Below are 19,895 nucleotides of genomic sequence, written 5' to 3' on the forward strand. Positions count from 1 at the left end.
TATATTCTAGATTCTGACAAGAAAGGAGATGATCATATGGAAAGGTTACAATATGCTGGTTTTATTTTAAACACGAATATTTTGAAACAGGTAGATGATTTTCATTTTGAACGCCTTTGAAAACATGATGATTGTTTTTAATATTAGAAAACTATTTGGTTTAAATGAACAACTGGATACTTATGAATTTCAATAAGCTATCTAGATTTTATAATTATGATTAGAGATTTGTATTAGCTATTATGAAAACGAGGTTATCAAAAAGCTAACCTGTTTTGTAATGCATGTGACTAATTGATATCATATGTTAGGCCATATACCTTAGTATAAGATCAAATAATATGTCAGGTTTGTCGAATTTTCAGTTATGATTGAATTCTGTCTACCCCTTGTCTTAATAAGTTGACTTGATGCACATTAGTGTTAAACTGATCTCTACTTATCAGTTGAATTTATAATCCTTATAAGGCAATAAAATAAATAACCCAACTGAATATCCGTAAATTCACTTTCATTGATTTATATGAGGTTTTGTGAGTGATAAATATTTTGTGTTAGCATGCATGTATGATGAATAAATGATCAACCTTACTCGAAACATCTGGGTTTATACGGAGCTAAAGGTTAGAAAAACACAACAACAAGAGGAAAGAGTTAGGTATGATTTTGCAATTAGGTGAATGAAGATCATTTTAAATAGGAGTGGAAATTGATTAATGATCATATAATAATAATTGGTTGAAGTAAGACATTAACATCGATGGATCACGGCTCAGTAGTCTAGAAGTTAAGTGCTCGTGCTCGAGATCATAGGTCCTGGGTTCGAATCCTGCTAGCTGGATCTTGGATGCACAACTCTGAGGACGAAACAGCAGTCCAGTGCTTCCAGGTTTCTGATGGTGGTCTACCATCAATCGATTCATGATTACAATGAAATAATAATAAAATCTAAATGAATAAAAATAACGAAGTCTTAATTGAATAAATTTGGAGAGAAAATAACAAGATTAAAACAGGAAAATAATTATATGAGGCAGTTACATTCATTAATGCTGAAAGCTAAACATATATAAATTTCAGGACAGTGATAAAAGGTATGGAGTAATATTAAACTAAAGATTTCTGTAATGACAAATTGAGAATACAGCTGAGCCGATTTTGACTTATGTCACCTAATGTCTAAAACCACTAGTTAATTCTTATGATACTGAACTCGACCAGGAACTTTAAACTTACTAACACAAATCAATTTATGTTAATTATAAATCAGCTATATTTTATAATGAACAGTAATAAAACTTGGATGTTTAATTTTGTTTATTACACTTCACGACCAGTTCCCTCGCTCCTTTTACATTGTTATCAAAATATAGGGTTCTATAAATATTCTAAGCAAAATATCCAAATCTCCAGATAACACTCAGCTGATAGTAACCATGAATCATGGGCATAAATCAGCTGCCGATCACCAATTCATTGTTACATGGCCACATGTTTTCGAGGAGAAACATTATCCTTTGTTATTTCTAAAAACTTTGAACAAGACTTTGAATCTAACTGGTGCCTATTTCCAACAATCGGGAATATTAAATACATGTGAGTAACTGACAAGGTGTACTTTTCGATCAATAAAGTAAACTGTTGCATGTTGACCTAATTCTTTACTGTAATATTTTATTTCATATGCTTTAAAACTTTTTCGTTTTTCACTACCCACAATAAGTCCAATACATTTTTCTCAGTAATGAACTGATGTAAACTATTTTAAGTTATCTAACATAAATGTTTAATAAAGCTATTAATGAAGAGAAATACTGTATTGCGAAACTGTTACCTATCATAAACAAACTACTCAGACATTCAAATTTAGACTATAATAATAAATTTCAAATCATTCAGAGAAATCCAGAAATGGACAAATTCAGATGATTCTTTTTTCATAGCTGTGAAAACCTAAAACATATATCTGGAAATATGTTTACCTAAATCCTTTAAGCTTATAAACCCAATAAAAATAATTTTGAAGTATCGTCTATAAAGATAAGAAGATCATTAAGCTTAGAGAACATAATCTGATCAAAACTTTTGATAGAATAGTTCAAAAATGATTATGCCACAAACCATATGGGATCAAAATATTCGATTAAGGTTCGATAATCACAATTTTTCATCTCTGATGATTTTTTTAGTGAAACATAGTGAAAACTATTTAGAGATTATAAAATCATATAAACCATGAGCTTTCTTTATTAGGATAATGATGTATTCCTAAATAATGATAAACACTTTTCTCAGAAGGGGTTCTGGGGAGATTTAGTATTTTCATAGTTGAAAGCATGAGTCAATTGAAGCTCCTGCTCGAGACTAGTAGGTCCTGGGTTCGAGTCTCGCGAGGCGAGGTCGTGGATGCGCACTTCTGAGGAGTCCCACAATAGAACGAAACGGCCGTTCAGTGCCTCCAGGTTTTGTATGGTGGTCTACTTTGAATGGACTCACGCTTTCAACTATGAAAATACTAAATTTCCACAAAAACCCCTTCTGAATTTCAAATGAAACATTTACAAAGAGAAAGCACGTTTATATTAAATACTCTTGCTGTTATTTCATAGACTTTTGCATCACTCTTTGAGCATATAGAGCATTGATGTAGATGTCTAACTTTAAAGTTATTGTTCATAGTGAATATTAGTCATACAACTACTGAAAACCATAAAGAACTGACGAGCTTTTTCATTTTAGTACAGAGCTGCTCAATAGTTTATATCCATACTCCACGCATTACTGAACACGAGACCTTGTCCCCTTGTAGCGAGCAGACAAAATTTAGATCATTCATTGATCCGCATTAAGTTTGTAGATATACAATGCGGTTCCAACTTTCGTGAGTTTTATCTTTGATGTGTTTGTCAGTGCTCAGTGCTTAATTCTTATACTTGAATCAAATATCGATCCAGATTTCCTTGGTTTTCAATAGCTATCTAACTCATATCTTTCTTTTCATCTTCTTCTCTTCCATTCCATCATTTCTCCTAGAATAAAGATGATTATCTATCCAATAGTGATTCAGCTGAAGTAATCTATTTACCAGGATGTGAAATACAATCAGATTTATGTATATCATCAGAAAAATTCAATCTACGTTTATTTGTTCCAGTATCACGTACTAATTTACCATTATCTGCTGCATTTGCTCCTTGTCAATCAAATGGTTTACAATTAGATGATGAAGATCCAACTGTAGGTAGTAAATTAAAACGTAGAGCATCATTATTATCATTAACATCATTATCTCATTTAAGTAATGTTCTTGGTATATCATCATCATCATCAAACAATGGCGCCCAAAATGGACCCATTAATATAAGTGGTATTGGTGCATTAACTGGTTCATCTGCAACAATGACTGGTCTTATTAATGAATTATGTTTACGTTTTTCAAATTTAACTGATTATATAGATTGGTTAACAATATTTCGTATAACAACATCGATACATTTAATATTACCATCAAATTTATCTACTGATATTACAGATTTAAGTAGTATATCAATAAAAACAAAAAAATCATCTAAAAAGTCACGTTCTATTATAATCACTTCATTATTAAATCGTACAATATTTAATAATGAACGTAAAGCTATAACTAATCTTATCCAATTATTATCTCCTAATAGTTTAAAGCTTGATCAACCTGATAAAGTAATCAATTTAACTAGATTACATCATCATTTAGATAAACGTTTAATTCATATGTTACCATTAAGATTAAGTTATATGAAAAATTCATATCATAAAACATTAGATTATAGATGGGATCATTTCAAAGATGATACTTTAATGAAACATTCAGGTACATTGCCAAATCATGATAAACCACCAATTTATTCATCACATATGAATCAATTTATACAAGTAAGTATTATATGATTGAATTCATTTTGATATTGTTTATTTGATCATAGTTGAAATTAGGAGTCAATTGAAGATAGACCACTATAGAAAACCTGCAAGCACTGGACGACTGTTTCGTCTTATTTAGGACTCGTTAGCTCGATGTACCTGCATCTCACACTTTTTAATGTTTACTCTGGGACTCCAACCCAGTAAATTTCGCTTTAAATACCATTGCGTTATCCACTCAGCTACTGAGTATTGATAACCACTTACTAGAGCAATGAAGTGAAGTCTAAATTCACTTTATATTGTTTGTTTGAATTGTCCCATTGAGATTGGGGACTGCAATTGATCAGTCTGCCATCGGCAATATATGCATACTTTGCGTATTGCCTTGATGTAGCCTTAATTCACAAGCATTATAAGCAAATATGGACAATGACTAGTAGTGGAATCCAGTTTGACGCGCGTTTTGTCCCATTTGATGCAGGTACATCCAGTTGACGAATCCCAAATAGGACGAAACGCGCATAGTCGATTCCACTGCTAGCCACTGTCTATCTTTGCTTATAAGTTTTGTTTTGTTTAACATTAACTTCGAATTTATATGAATATTCATTTTTTCTCAATAGTTGAGATCATGAATCAATTGAGGCTAGATCATTATGAAAAACCTGGAAGCACTAGATGGCCATTTTGTTCTATTGTGTGGTGGTCTAGCCTCAATTGATTCATGATGTCAACTTTAATATCCTCAAAACTCCTTTGAATATTCATTTGTCTACTAGCTAAAATAATTCAATTCTACAATTCATTGATAAGTAATTTGTTTTACTCTTTTAATCAGCAAATGGTCCACCAGGGTGTTTGGTATCTGAGTGGTTGCGCCATAGGATTGAACTGTACTGTTCGGATTGTAGCGTTGAAGCCTATATAGTTTCTGGTTCTTCTGTCGGGTGGCGGGATTGAGCTGTACTGTTTGGGTTGCCGCGTGAAAGTCTGGATGATGTCTGGTTCTCCTGAAAACCAGTGCAAGATTACCCTGGCCCATAAGGGCATATTATATAACTAACTGAAACTTTTAATCAGTAATATAAATAATCAACAAATAGAGATCAGAAATACTAATGTATATTGGTTAACACAATTTCTTCTATGTTTAATGTCCAATCAGAATATGAAAACAGAAACCTGATTCGGCTTTGATCATTATGACTTAAAAACCTATAGGATTACATACATGATTCATGTGACAGTGATGCATCACAAATAAGAAATCAAAATGTGTTCTAACCGTTCCATCTTTCCCGATTAATCGTCCATATCTAACAATTTACAGACCGAAGGCCTTAGGTTCGAATCTCACGAGCGGGATCGTGGATACGCATTACTGACGAGTCCCACAATAGGACGTAGGTCTTCAAGGTTTTCAACGGTGATCTAAACATCAGTCAATTCATGATCTCCATCAAAACTTAACAATCTCTATAACTCTGTACTGTTATTTTATATATGATAAATGAATGATTTGCATAGTTCCAACCTTTCCATCTTTTGCGAATAATCGTCCATATCTGACAATTTACAGACCGAAGGCCTTAGGTTCAAATCTCACTAGCGGGATCGTAGATATGCATTACTGACGAGTCCCACAATAGGACGTAATAGCTGTCCGAGGTGCTTCGAGGTTTTCAACGATGGTCTAACACCAATCGGCCTTCATGATCTCCATCAAAACTTAACAACCCCCATAACTCTGTACTGATATTTTATAATATGATACTTTCTCTTTTCTTTTCTTTTCTTCTCATTAGACTCGTAATCATTTCATTCAACATATTTCATCTATATATACTCAAATCAATAATTTAAGTAGTATACAATCTAAATTAAAATATATTAATGTATGGGAACAATTACATTTTCATGGTATTGCATCCTTTCCTGCACGTATTGAAGTTACTGTACCATTGAATACATTAATCAATGGTGAGAATGATAATAATAATGGTAATAGTAATGGTAATGGACAAACCAATTGGATACCTGGAATGAATCGTTCATCCACTATGAATAATAATCATATCACTATATCAATCAGTCGAAAAATTGAATCCATCGGTATTGGATCTACCCGTATCTATCGTTGTGATTTAACCAATGGTGAAATATTAGCAAGTTGGCGAATGTCTTCAATACAAAGTTGGCATATTAATTGGGAATTAAGTGAACTTGTATTAAATATAGCTATTCAATCTAATACAATGAATACTACTACTACTAATACTACCACTGGTCGAGTTATTATAAGACCAATAGATGTATCTGTTCGTATGATAGCAGAATTTTTAGGGGGTTATACTTTTTTGAATTTAAGATCACCAGAAAAAAATCAATGTCTTGCTGAAGATATTTTTTATAAACTTACTACTGGTATGTCACAACCATTTGTATAACCACCACAGAAATGGATAGCTGAAATGATCCAATCAAAATCTTGAATATTAATGTCTTTCAATGATTGATTATTGCATGCCATCCAACTTATCCTGGATATTTGTATCTCTCCCACTTACTGACATACACATATATATATCTATCCACATAATTACTGTACACATATAATGCTTGGTCAATGGTTCAGTTTCTATACATACTACCTATATACAAGCATACATACATGGAAACTATATCCGGCATACATGTATACGTACCTACATACATGCATACATACATACATCTTCCCATATATGTTTTACCGAGTTATTATTATTATTCAGAATATCTTGTATTGATTATCATGATCTTAGTTTCTATGACAACTAACAAATAATTGAACCTCATGATAATCAATACATGTTGACATTTTCATTTACGTTACTTACTTTACTTACTTACTTACTTACTTACGCCTGTTACTCCTCGTGGAGGAGTATGGGCCGCTCGCTAGCATTCTTCATCCAACCCTATCCTGGGTTCATTTACGTCATTCACTTAGAAATTTCCCAAGGAGAGTTATTTTTAAAAGAAAAGAAACATTATAACTATGCATAGACAAAGAAAAATATGATCTATATATTGGTTCACCTCATCACACTACACTGAGATAAATGAATTTATTTTGTTTTTCTTCATCTACTACTTATATTAGTTTCAGTAGTACAAGTTTGGGGGGAAGGTAATCAGAAAGGTTATTGAATGTATATGGTTGTTTAGTATACAAAATGATAGGCATCTTAATTGGTTTCTTTTCTTCACATGAATGAAATATCCCACCTATTTAACCTTTTTTAGATGCTACTATATATTATTTATGATACTACTTATTTCAGTAGTGTTACAGAGAGAAAATATATAAAAGAAATCTGACTTCTTTTTCATTTGTGTATCTTTATATTTCGGTGCTTTTCAGTTGTTCCATTCATCTCATTTTTCTTGTGTACGTGTGTGTGTGTATGTTTAGTTGCCAAGACATTATTCACACCTAAGAAATATACATATAGATGTTGTTGGTTTTGCTTTACTATCATTATACTATGAAAAAATAAATTCACAAATTGATTTTTTATGGTATACCGGTTTTAATTAGTAAAATTATCATTTCATTTTCTTAATTATCAATGAATAATATAGAGGGAGACGGAGGGGAGTGAATTAATCGAGTTGTTGCATTTGATGTTTATATATGTGCTGCCTTCTCGTGGCGGGGGTGATGTTCACGAAACTGAAAGGACGAAAAGCGAATGTCCGGAGGGAGCTTTAACCGTGTTGGTGGACACGGAAAGTTCACTAAGGGGAGTTGGAAAACCTTCATTCAAAACCAATGGCGCACATGAGCTCCGGTATCCTGAGGGGACAAATGGCGTATGAATCAATCGTTGGTCACCGGTTACCATGTGACTGCATCTCCTTACGATGCTCCACTGCCTTGTGGATCAGACCTTTAGTTTGAAGGTTCCGGGTGTGGTCCCCTAAGTAAACCACCTGCTTTAGTTTGGGAGCCTGGGCAGTATCACAGACCTCACACAAATCGAATGAGATTTGTGTGGCGCAAATGTATCTGGTGCTTCATTGTACCAATAATTATGTGTTTAAATAAAATAAAAAACTGTATAGATGTGATGGTGCCTTTTATACGGGAGGCGGGGGGGTGAATTGATCGAGTTGTTGCATTTTGATGTTTATATATGTACTGTATAGATGTGAGGGTACTTCCAGGTGTTCCACGTTTTCGATGGTGGTCTAGATTCAATTGACTCACGATTTCAACTATGAAAAATAATGAAATCTCCACAAAACCCCTTCTGATCTATAATCATATGCTCATTAGTGACTGACTTCAAGATACATGTCCTGGAGTTCTAGTGGGAAGCAGTGATCAGTGGAGTTCAAACAACGTCTGTTGTTAGATAACAACTCACTGAAGACAATTGGTTAAGGGCTCTGGCGCGAGACTGGTAGGTCCTGGGTTCGAATCTCGCTAGCGAGGCGGGATCGTGGATGCGCACTGCTGAGGAGTCCCATAATAGGACGAAACGGCCGTTCAGTGCTTCCAGGCTTTCAATGGTGGTCTAGCTTCAATTGACTCATGATTTCAACTATGAAAAATACTTTTTATCATTGAACGGTGTTGTTTGACAAGCTATTGAGAACTAATAGATGAGAGCTTTTAAAGTAATACATAAGACAAGAAAAGTAGTATCAATTAAGTAATAAGTCGACTAAGAATCGAAACTTTTATTATTTCATGATATGACATTATTCTCGTGAAGAATCATTGATAGAGAGTTTAAGGATACCTGATTACGTTGATCATATCTTCCCAATCATTTATTCATCATATTGAATGCAGTTATTGATCAGCACAAACATTTTTCTATTAGATATGGGATTTAAAAAATAACTAATGTAACCCTCTTGTAGCCTTTAATTGACTCCAGTTAGATGGTAACGATTAGGAAATGTAATTCCTAAGTTAAATTCTTATATTATACTTTGGCTAACTGTTGTGATGGGCTGTGTTTGAAACCTGATACTGATGCATGAAGTGCTACGCCCTAACCTCCTATCTGACAACATATGCAAGAATACAAGATTGGATGAGAAAGTATATTGAGCTACCGAATAAAATACACAAATATTCATTTAGATATGTGCAACTCAAACCCTTAGGAAATCAATCCATTTCTTATCTACTGAAATACATTTAACTGTCAGGCCACTCTTGATTATAATCGATTGAAATTTACATTATGCTACTTCAGACTGGCTCACTATGTCACCAACCATATCATGCAAGGATGCTTATAAAATGAGAAATATGTCGAAAGGATTGATTTTAGACATTGATTTATATAGATAGACGATAAGAGATACAGTGCAGTGATAGGTAATACAACAATGTACGAAATGCAATTGGATAAATAGGTATATACAAATTAATCACGAATACTTATCAGCGAATACGGATGATGGGTGAACAGCCAACAAAGACAAATGAACAAAAGTATCGTACAGGGATGCGCTTAAAACAGTCGTAACAAATTTCCAGCTACTTTCTAGTCAGTCATCAAACAAATTTTGTAAATGATGAGTTTCCAAGAAATAAGAAAACAGAAATTACAAAGTGTAAATTAATAAATAGATTGATATTTCCTATAGGTTACTTTAACAGTCTGAAGTGAACAAGAACACAAGTGGAGACAATCAAATGTAACCGAATACTAAATTACAGAACATCGTAGTAAAATCTGAGAATTATTCAGTAAATACTTCATTTTCAAAATGTCAATCAATCATCTCAAACTTCATTGTTTCTTCATTTCTACACTAATCAATGTTTGTTCTTGTTCTCATTTCTTCGATCTTCTTAACCTTGTGTCGATAGACATTTCACTTTCGATTGATGATACATACTACTTATATCTATCGACATCAATAGCACACATCATCAACGTAACCAGTGACCAAAAGTAGGTTGGATTCTTGGGTCACGATATCTCACTTCTTCCTCTATCTGCACTTAATCGTTCATAATCCAACTGATACTGTTACTCTTTTGTTCTTATGCTCTGTTAATTGTCTGCTTTAACGGTCCTTTTCTTTTTTACTCACGAATGGGACGTTAATTTTCCTTAGACGAATATCTACACTAAATTCCCTCCCAGTGTCGACTCTACAAGACTTCAACACAACTCAGACTAAGAACAGGTGATTAACCTGACAAGAACGTAAATGTATTTCCACACGAAAACCTGACACAATCCAACAACAATGAACAATCGATCAGTAATAATAAATAATAAGGATAGGGGAATAAATAACTCATCTGATAGCTATCACACTAAATACATGTCTGACTAAGCAGACAACGAATGATTATCATTCTCGCCCATACATCATTTTCACATAACTTAATTGCCAATTAGAGTACATACTTATAAAACGTTGGTACTGGTCCAAACTAATGATGTGTTAAGCAGCACGAGAAACCTAGAGTCAACTCTGAGTCCTGATTAGTCTGACCGACTACGTCTGCCTATTTGACTCCAAAACACAGCTTCTACTATATAGATCATGTGTTTCAGACATACGCAGTATATATACAAGCAAATCAGACCGCATCATACCATAAAATAAAAGATGACATTTATAAAAGATCAAAAGAAAAGAGGCTATGAGTTTGACAAACTAAAACTAGGAAATAAGGAATAAAATATGAACGGTAAATCGTATATTGTTAGCAAAAAGATCAAAAAGGAAGCTTATAATATAATGAATACGGAAAAGCATATAACATACGGGCATATTAGTTATCCAGAATTTATATATGGAACGAGTGTGAGGTTTGTTAAGAGTCGCGACCGTGGTGTAGCGGTTATCATGGCTGCCTTCCAAGCAGTCGATCCAGGTTCGACTCCCGGCGGTCGCAGGCGATTTTGAAATGACCACCAACAAACCCAACTCCGCCTGTAGCGCCTCTGGGGGTTACTGCCGGTCCCAAGCCCGGGTAAAGGAGGAGGGTTGGGCATAGGGTTAGCGACCCCATCCCGTAGAAAATCAACTCGCTAAAAAAACGCTGACCAGAAAAAATCATTCAAACCATTCAAACTCTGCCCTGGGAGTAGAAGGAATAATTATGACGTCTCATGATGAAAGCCGAGTTCCTTCGGAAGTCATGAGGCCGATGCAGCTTCTTACAACCAGAGCGACAATTTTTATAGGTACATGGAATGTCCGAATAATGTGGGAGACCGAAAGAGTCTTCCAAATTGCTGCAGAAATGAGAAAATACAACCTGGAGGTTCTTGGAATCAGCGAAACACATTGGACGCAGGTTGGACAACAACGACTGTCTTCAGGAGAACTTCTGTTATACTCCGGTCATGAAGAAGAAAATGCCCCACATACACAAGGAGTTGCATTGATGCTGTCCAGAAAAGCACGAAATGCACTTATTGGATGGGAATCTCATGGACCAAGGATCATCAAAGCCTCCTTCAAAACAAAGAGAGAGGGCATTACAATGAACGTCATCCAATGCTATGCGCCTACCAATGACTACGATGAAGACGCTAAAGACCAATTCTACGATAGGCTGCAGTCGATCGTCGAGAAGTACCCAACCAAGGACCTGACAATTCTGATGGGAGATCTCAATGCTAAGGTTGGAATGGACAACACTGGATACGAAGACGTCATGGGACAACATGGACTGGGAGGAAGGAACGAAAATGGTGAGAAATTTGCAAACCTATGTGCCTTCAATAAACTGGTCATAGGTGGCACCATATTCCCACACAAAATCATACACAAAGCCACTTGGATTTCACCGGATCACACTACACAGAATCAAATCGACCATATCTGCATCAACAAAAAGTTCAGGAGGACGATGGAGGATGTGAGAACCAGGAGAGGAGCTGATATAACATCCGATCATCATTTGCTGGTCGCCAAGATGAAACTAAAACTCAAGAAGCACTGGACAACGGTGCGGACAACATCACAAAAGTTTAATACGGCCTTTCTTCGAGATGCTGACAAACTCAACAAATTCAAGATAGCCCTCAGCAACAGGTTCCAGGCCTTTCATGATCTACTCAATGGAGAGGGGACTACCATGGAGAGCAACTGGAAAGGTATCAAGGAGGCAATCGTTTCAACATGTCAAGAGGATATGGGCCAAAAGAAGCACCATCACAATGAATGGATCACTGTTGGTACACTGGATAAGATTGAAGAAAGGAGGAACAAGAAGGCAGCAATAAATATCAGCCGAACAAGAGCGGAAAAAGCCAAGGCACAAGCCGAATACACAGAGGCAAACAAGCAAGTGAAGAGGAGCATCAGAACCGACAAACGTAAATATGTGGAAGATTTAGCAATGACAGCGGAAAAGGCTGCAAGAGAGGGAAACATGAGACAACTGTATGATACAACAAAGAAACTTGCTGGAAATTACCGTAAGCCAGAAAGACCAGTGAAAAACAAGGAAGGCAAAGTAATCACCGACATTGAAGAACAACCAAACAGGTGGGTAGAACACTTCAAAGAACTCTTGAATCGACCAGCTTCACTGAACCCACCCAACATCGATGCAGCACCCACAGACCTCCCAATCGATATTGGCCCACCAACAATTGAAGAGATCAGCATGGCCATTAGACAAATCAAGAGCGGCAAAGCAGCGGGGCCAGACAACATCCCGGCAGAGGCACTGAAAGCAAATGTAGCAGCAACTGCCAAGATACTCCACATCCTCTTCAGTAAGATTTGGGATGAAGAACAAGTACCAATAGACTGGAAAAAAGGACTTCTGATCAAGATACCAAAGAAAGGCGATCTCAGCAAGTGCGACAACTACAGGGGCATCACTCTTCTCTGAATACCAGGAAAAGTCTTCAACAGAGTATTGTTAAACAGGATGAAGGATTCCATAGACGCCCAACTTCGAGATCAACAAGCTGGATTTCGTAAAAATAAATCGTGCACAGATCAAATTGCAACTCTACGTATCATTGTGGAACAATCAATCGAATGGAATTCATCACTCTACATCAACTTCATAGACTACGAGAAGGCATTTGATAGCGTGGACAGGACAACACTATGGAGGCTTCTTCGACACTACGGCGTGCCTGAGAAGATAGTCAATATCATACGGAATTCCTATGATGGACTAAACTGCCAAATCGTCCACGGAGGACAACTCACCGACTCGTTTGAAGTAAAGACTGGTGTTAGGCAAGGTTGCTTACTCTCACCCTTTCTCTTTCTCCTGGTGATCGACTGGATCATGAAGACGTCAACATCTGGAGGAAGTCACGGGATACAGTGGATAGGCAGGATGCAGCTTGACGATTTAGACTTCGCGGATGATCTGGCTCTTCTATCACAAACGCAACAACAAATGCAGGAGAAAACGACCAGTGTAGCATCAGCCTCAGCAGCAGTAGGCCTCAATATAAACAAAGAGAAAAGCAAGACTCTCCGATACAATACAATATGCACCAATCAAATTACACTTGATGGAGAAGCTTTGGAGGATGTGGAAACCTCTACATATCTGGGCAGCATCATTGATGAACACGGTGGATCAGATGCAGATGTGAGGGCGCGGATCGGTAAAGCAAGAGCAACGTATCTACAACTGAAAAACATCTGGAGCTCAAAACAATTGTCAACCAACACCAAAGTTAGAATTTTCAATACAAATGTGAAGACAATTCTACTGTATGGGGCGGAGACGTGGAGAACTACAAAAGCCATTATCCAGAAGATACAAATGTTTATTAACAGCTGTCTACGCAAGATACTTCGGATCAGATGGCCAGACACTATCAGCAAAATTCTACTGTGGGAGACAACAAACCAGATTCCAATGAAGGAAGAAATCAGGAAGAAGCGTTGGAAGTGGATTGGGCACACCTCTAGGAAACCACTTAATTGCGTCACAAGACAAGCCCTCACATGGAATCCTGAAGGTCAAAGGAGAAAAGGAAGACCAAAGAACACATTACGACGAGAAATAGACACAGAAATGAGAAGAATGAATAAGAACTGGAAAGAAATATAAAGGAAGACCAAGGACAGAGTGTGTTGGAGAATGTTTGTCGGCGACCTATGCTCCATTGGGAGTAACACGCGTAAGTAAGAAAGTAAGTACCAACAAACCCATCATTCACATACAGACACCACCCAGTGAGTTCCACCACACACGCACACCTACTCGACCACACCCTCGCCAACTCACTGTCCTCCCACGTAGTTGGGACAGAAAAACAACCCGCCATCATTGTCTCCACACCTCAACATCCACTGTCCGAGACGCCACGACACACCAGTGTGGCCGACTCGTGTCACAGCATAAACACACGTTCATCTAACCACTCCGACAGATCAACCAACTGATGCGTCAATCAAGCTTCATTATGATTCTCTCAAAATCATCTACTCAGTCATCAACTCCTCTCCTCATAATCCTCCTCCTCCTACCATTACTACTACTACCACTCCTCCTCTACCTCTACCTCACCCTCACCCTCACCCTCCCCCTCCTCCGACACCTACACAAACAACCACCTCGACTCACAACCTCATATTTGACCGAACACCGTGTATTCACTCAGAAACAACCACATGTCACATCACAATCTCAGATGGAAACAAACACTAATTCCTTCATTCATTCTCTCCCCATCACACTCGCGTGTGTGTTCTCTCATCCTCTCCCATCCAATCACACAAGCACGTTGAATGTGCCTGCAAACGAGACATTTTCTCTCGGATCGACAAGTTCACGGCAATCGAAACGATATTTCATGAGACGAACAGACTGACGTGTGGATCGCGATTGACCCGAGTCAACAGACAGGATTATGAGTGTCGTTCAGTGAATGGGTCGATCACGTGCACAATCATGTTTGCAAGCATGTATGCACACACGATGATGAGGTGATTGTGTGTGGATTAGGGGACAACGTGTGTACTACACACAAAGTCACACCAGGACACATGTGGAGCAGTACACACGAACCAGTGTGTAAGACAGGTGAGGATAGAACCGACTGATTGTGTCATTGCTCACAACGATGGTGATTGTGCTTCTCAATTCGATACTGTGCCTTGTTCACAATGCAATAGATGAACAGAGAGTTTCCATCCGATCATCAACTCACATGTCTTGCCGATTATTGTGACATCCATGTGTAGATATTTTCACCTCGATTGCTCGTCCAATACAATTCCTCTCATCGGATAATTCACGTGTTGGTGTCGATGGAGAGAGTGCATGAGAACATTGTGCTTTGTGTAGTTTGGTCAGGCAATGTTGTGATGTGGTGCATTTCAACTGGACACATAGTGGAGAGTGTTGACGATATTGCCGATATTGGCACGTTGTAGGTGGTGGTGTCTATCCGTGCAGTGGGGTAGTTAGTTCGAGACAGTCGGAGATGACTGTACACAGTTGGAGAGGTAGGGTTGGCAATTGTTTTCTGAGTGAATGATGTGGTGCGTGCGTGCGTGCGTGCGTGGGTGGGTGAGAGAGAGTGAGTAAGTGAGACAGTGTGTGTCCGTTTGTTTGTGAGTGCGTGTTTGTTGTTGCGGAACGAGTGTGAGGTGTGTTAAGAGTCGCGACCGTGGTGTAGCGGTTATCATGGCTGCCTTCCAAGCAGTCGATCCGGGTTCGACTCCCGGCGGTCGCAGGCGATTTTGAAATGACCACCAACAAACCCATCATTCACATACAGACACCACCCAGTGAGTTCCACCACACACGCACACCTACTCGACCACACCCTCGCCAACTCACTGTCCTCCCACGTAGTTGGGACAGAAAAACAACCCGCCATCATTGTCTCCACACCTCAACATCCACTGTCCGAGACGCCACGACACACCAGTGTGGCCGACTCGTGTCACAGCATAAACACACGTTCATCTAACCACTCCGACAGATCAACCAACTGATGCGTCAATCAAGCTTCATTATGATTCTCTCAAAATCATCTACTCAGTCATCAACTCCTCTCCTCATAATCCTCCTCCTCCTACCATTACTACTACTACCACTCCTCCTCTACCTCTACCTCACCCTCACCCTCACCCTCCCCCTCCTCCGACACCTACACAAACAACCACCTCGACTCACAACCTCATATTTGACCGAACACCGTGTATTCACTCAGAAACAACCACATGTCACATCACAATCTCAGATGGAAACAAACACTAATTCCTTCATTCATTCTCTCCCCATCACACTCGCGTGTGTGTTCTCTCATCCTCTCCCATCCAATCACACAAGCACGTTGAATGTGCCTGCAAACGAGACATTTTCTCTCGGATCGACAAGTTCACGGCAATCGAAACGATATTTCATGAGACGAACAGACTGACGTGTGGATCGCGATTGACCCGAGTCAACAGACAGGATTATGAGTGTCGTTCAGTGAATGGGTCGATCACGTGCACAATCATGTTTGCAAGCATGTATGCACACACGATGATGAGGCGATTGTGTGTGGATTAGGGGACAACGTGTGTACTACACACAAAGTCACACCAGGACACATGTGGAGCAGTACACACGAACCAGTGTGTAAGACAGGTGAGGATAGAACCGACTGATTGTGTCATTGCTCACAACGATGGTGATTGTGCTTCTCAATTCGATACTGTGCCTTGTTCACAATGCAATAGATGAACAGAGAGTTTCCATCCGATCATCAACTCACATGTCTTGCCGATTATTGTGACATCCATGTGTAGATATTTTCACCTCGATTGCTCGTCCAATACAATTCCTCTCATCGGATAATTCACGTGTTGGTGTCGATGGAGAGAGTGCATGAGAACATTGTGCTTTGTGTAGTTTGGTCAGGCAATGTTGTGATGTGGTGCATTTCAACTGGACACATAGTGGAGAGTGTTGACGATATTGCCGATATTGGCACGTTGTAGGTGGTGGTGTCTATCCGTGCAGTGGGGTAGTTAGTTCGAGACAGTCGGAGATGACTGTACACAGTTGGAGAGGTAGGGTTGGCAATTGTTTTCTGAGTGAATGATGTGGTGCGTGCGTGCGTGCGTGCGTGGGTGGGTGAGAGAGAGTGAGTGAGTGAGACAGACAGTGTGTGTCCGTTTGTTTGTGAGTGCGTGTTTGTTGTTGCGGAACGAGTGTGAGGTGTGTTAAGAGTCGCGACCGTGGTGTAGCGGTTATCATGGCTGCCTTCCAAGCAGTCGATCCGGGTTCGACTCCCGGCGGTCGCAGGCGATTTTGAAATGACCACCAACAAACCCATCATTCACATACAGACACCACCCAGTGAGTTCCACCACACACGCACACCTACTCGACCACACCCTCGCCAACTCACTGTCCTCCCACGTAGTTGGGACAGAAAAACAACCCGCCATCATTGTCTCCACACCTCAACATCCACTGTCCGAGACGCCACGACACACCAGTGTGGCCGACTCGTGTCACAGCATAAACACACGTTCATCTAACCACTCCGACAGATCAACCAACTGATGCGTCAATCAAGCTTCATTATGATTCTCTCAAAATCATCTACTCAGTCATCAACTCCTCTCCTCATAATCCTCCTCCTCCTACCATTACTACTACTACCACTCCTCCTCTACCTCTACCTCACCCTCACCCTCACCCTCCCCCTCCTCCGACACCTACACAAACAACCACCTCGACTCACAACCTCATATTTGACCGAACACCGTGTATTCACTCAGAAACAACCACATGTCACATCACAATCTCAGATGGAAACAAACACTAATTCCTTCATTCATTCTCTCCCCATCACACTCGCGTGTGTGTTCTCTCATCCTCTCCGTGCAACTGAGTTTGGTGCAAGTTGGCACTGGTCAGCAATGTGTACCTGTAATCTCGATTGAACTGATGCTCCCTGACCGATTCCATCTCGTGTCACTCAACTGCACAGTTGGAAGCATTAACACTGCACGATCGGTGACGCGACTGACCTCCTGTAGGACTGAGATGTATTTGCAATGGATTGATGAGTGGGTGGTGATCAATGTGATGTATGTGAGGTGCCTCTCAGTGCAGATCCAATGCTATGGATGAAGTTGCAATGTGGCCACCAGTCTAGGTGACTCGACATCGCGTGCACTATGTTCAGATGAGATGGTGTTTGTAGGTGGTGAACAGGAATCCGTGCAACTGAGTTTGGTGCAAGTTGGCACTGGTCAGCAATGTGTACCTGTAATCTCGATTGAACTGATGCTCCCTGACCGATTCCATCTCGTGTCACTCAACTGCACAGTTGGAAGCATTAACACTGCACGATCGGTGACGCGACTGACCTCCTGTAGGACTGAGATGTATTTGCAATGGATTGATGAGTGGGTGGTGATCAATGTGATGTATGTGAGGTGCCTCTCAGTGCAGATCCAATGCTATGGATGAAGTTGCAATGTGGCCACCAGTCTAGGTGACTCGACATCGCGTGCACTATGTTCAGATGAGATGGTGTTTGTAGGTGGTGAACAGGAATCCGTGCAACTGAGTTTGGTGCAAGTTGGCACTGGTCAGCAATGTGTACCTGTAATCTCGATTGAACTGATGCTCCCTGACCGATTCCATCTCGTGTCACTCAACTGCACAGTTGGAAGCATTAACACTGCACGATCGGTGACGCGACTGACCTCCTGTAAGACTGAGATGTATTTGCAATGGATTGATGAGTGGGTGGTGATCAATGTGATGTATGTGAGGTGCCTCTCAGTGCAGATCCAATGCTATGGATGAAGTTGCAATGTGGCCACCAGTCTAGGTGACTCGACATCGCGTGCACTATGTTCAGATGAGATGGTGTTTGTAGGTGGTGAACAGGAATCCGTGCAACTGAGTTTGGTGCAAGTTGGCACTGGTCAGCAATGTGTACCTGTAATCTCGATTGAACTGATGCTCCCTGACCGATTCCATCTCGTGTCACTCAACTGCACAGTTGGAAGCATTAACACTGCACGATCGGTGACGCGACTGACCTCCTGTAGGACTGAGATGTATTTGCAATGGATTGATGAGTGGGTGGTGATCAAATGTGATGTATGTGAGGTGCTTCTCAGTGCAGATCCAATGCTATGGATGAAGTGCAAATGTGGCCACCAGTCTAGGTGACTCGACATCGCGTGCACTATGTTCAGATGAGATGGTGTTTGTAGGTGGTGAACAGGAATCCGTGCAACTGAGTTTGGTGCAAGTTGGCACTGGTCAGCAATGTGTACCTGTAATCTCGATTGAACTGATGCTTCCTGACCGATTCCATCTCGTGTCACTCAACTGCACAGTTGGAAGCATTAACACTGCACGATCGGTGACGCGACTGACCTCCTGTAGGACTGAGATGTATTTGCAATGGATTGATGAGTGGGTGGTGATCAATGTGATGTATGTGAGGTGCCTCTCAGTGCAGATCCAATGCTATGGATGAAGTTGCAATGTGGCCACCAGTCTAGGTGACTCGACATCGCGTGCACTATGTTCAGATGAGATGGTGTTTGTAGGTGGTGAACAGGAATCCGTGCAACTGAGTTTGGTGCAAGTTGGCACTGGTCAGCAATGTGTACCTGTAATCTCGATTGAACTGATGCTTCCTGACCGATTCCATCTCGTGTCACTCAACTGCACAGTTGGAAGCATTAACACTGCACGATCGGTGACGCGACTGACCTCCTGTAGGACTGAGATGTATTTGCAATGGATTGATGAGTGGGTGGTGATCAATGTGATGTCGAAGATTTATATAAAACTGTATCATAATGGTTAGGTGAAGTCAATCCGCACAGGTACATATATGCCAGCTGAGATAGAACGAAATCGAGTTAAAATCTTGTGTTAGACTGCTAGGTACCTTATATCTGTTCTTTAGTGGCCTGTGATCTAACTTATGTTAGATCGAACGAATGATCGTTATCCCATGATTACTGTCGAAATATACATCCTGGACACTCTC

The 19,895-nt window shown here is 39.6% G+C and overlaps 3 protein-coding genes and 2 non-coding genes across 5 annotated transcripts in view; 4 read left to right on the forward strand and 1 right to left on the reverse strand.

Moving 5' to 3' along the window:
- The window catches only part of Smp_070640 (hypothetical protein), a gene marked incomplete at its 3' end in the record, with an annotated part of 31,556 nt that extends 27,629 nt beyond the window's left edge, over window positions 1–3,927 (forward strand). The window contains exon 3 of the mRNA XM_018798842.1: window positions 3,034–3,927. Coding sequence (XP_018646661.1) covers window positions 3,034–3,927 — 894 coding nt within the window. The remainder of the gene's footprint in view (window positions 1–3,033) is intronic.
- A 1,809-nt stretch (window positions 3,928–5,736) lies between these two features.
- Smp_070630 (uncoordinated protein 112 (mitogen inducible mig-2 protein like)) lies at window positions 5,737–6,350 on the forward strand (the record flags this gene model as incomplete). The annotated part of the gene is made up of 1 exon (XM_018798853.1): window positions 5,737–6,350. Exon 1 carries the CDS (start codon window positions 5,946–5,948, stop codon window positions 6,348–6,350), a length of 405 nt encoding a protein of 134 aa, XP_018646662.1. The 5' UTR covers window positions 5,737–5,945.
- Window positions 6,351–15,070: 8,720 nt separating this feature from the next.
- Smp_160530 (hypothetical protein) overlaps window positions 15,071–19,895 on the reverse strand; it is a gene marked incomplete at both ends in the record, with an annotated part of 14,599 nt that continues 9,774 nt past the window's right edge. Inside the window, 2 exons of the mRNA XM_018798864.1 lie at window positions 15,071–15,310; window positions 16,679–16,870. Of these exons, the coding sequence (XP_018646663.1) occupies window positions 15,071–15,310; window positions 16,679–16,870 (432 nt within the window). The remainder of the gene's footprint in view (window positions 15,311–16,678; window positions 16,871–19,895) is intronic.
- Window positions 15,531–15,601, forward strand: Smp_tRNA_01074_Gly_TCC.1.1. The gene has a single exon. It is a non-coding gene (tRNA).
- Window positions 17,095–17,165, forward strand: Smp_tRNA_01418_Gly_TCC.1.1. The gene has a single exon. It is a non-coding gene (tRNA).

Source organism: Schistosoma mansoni (assembly GCF_000237925.1).
Source record: "Schistosoma mansoni, WGS project CABG00000000 data, supercontig 0150, strain Puerto Rico, whole genome shotgun sequence".
Classification (NCBI taxonomy): domain Eukaryota; kingdom Metazoa; phylum Platyhelminthes; class Trematoda; order Strigeidida; family Schistosomatidae; genus Schistosoma; species Schistosoma mansoni.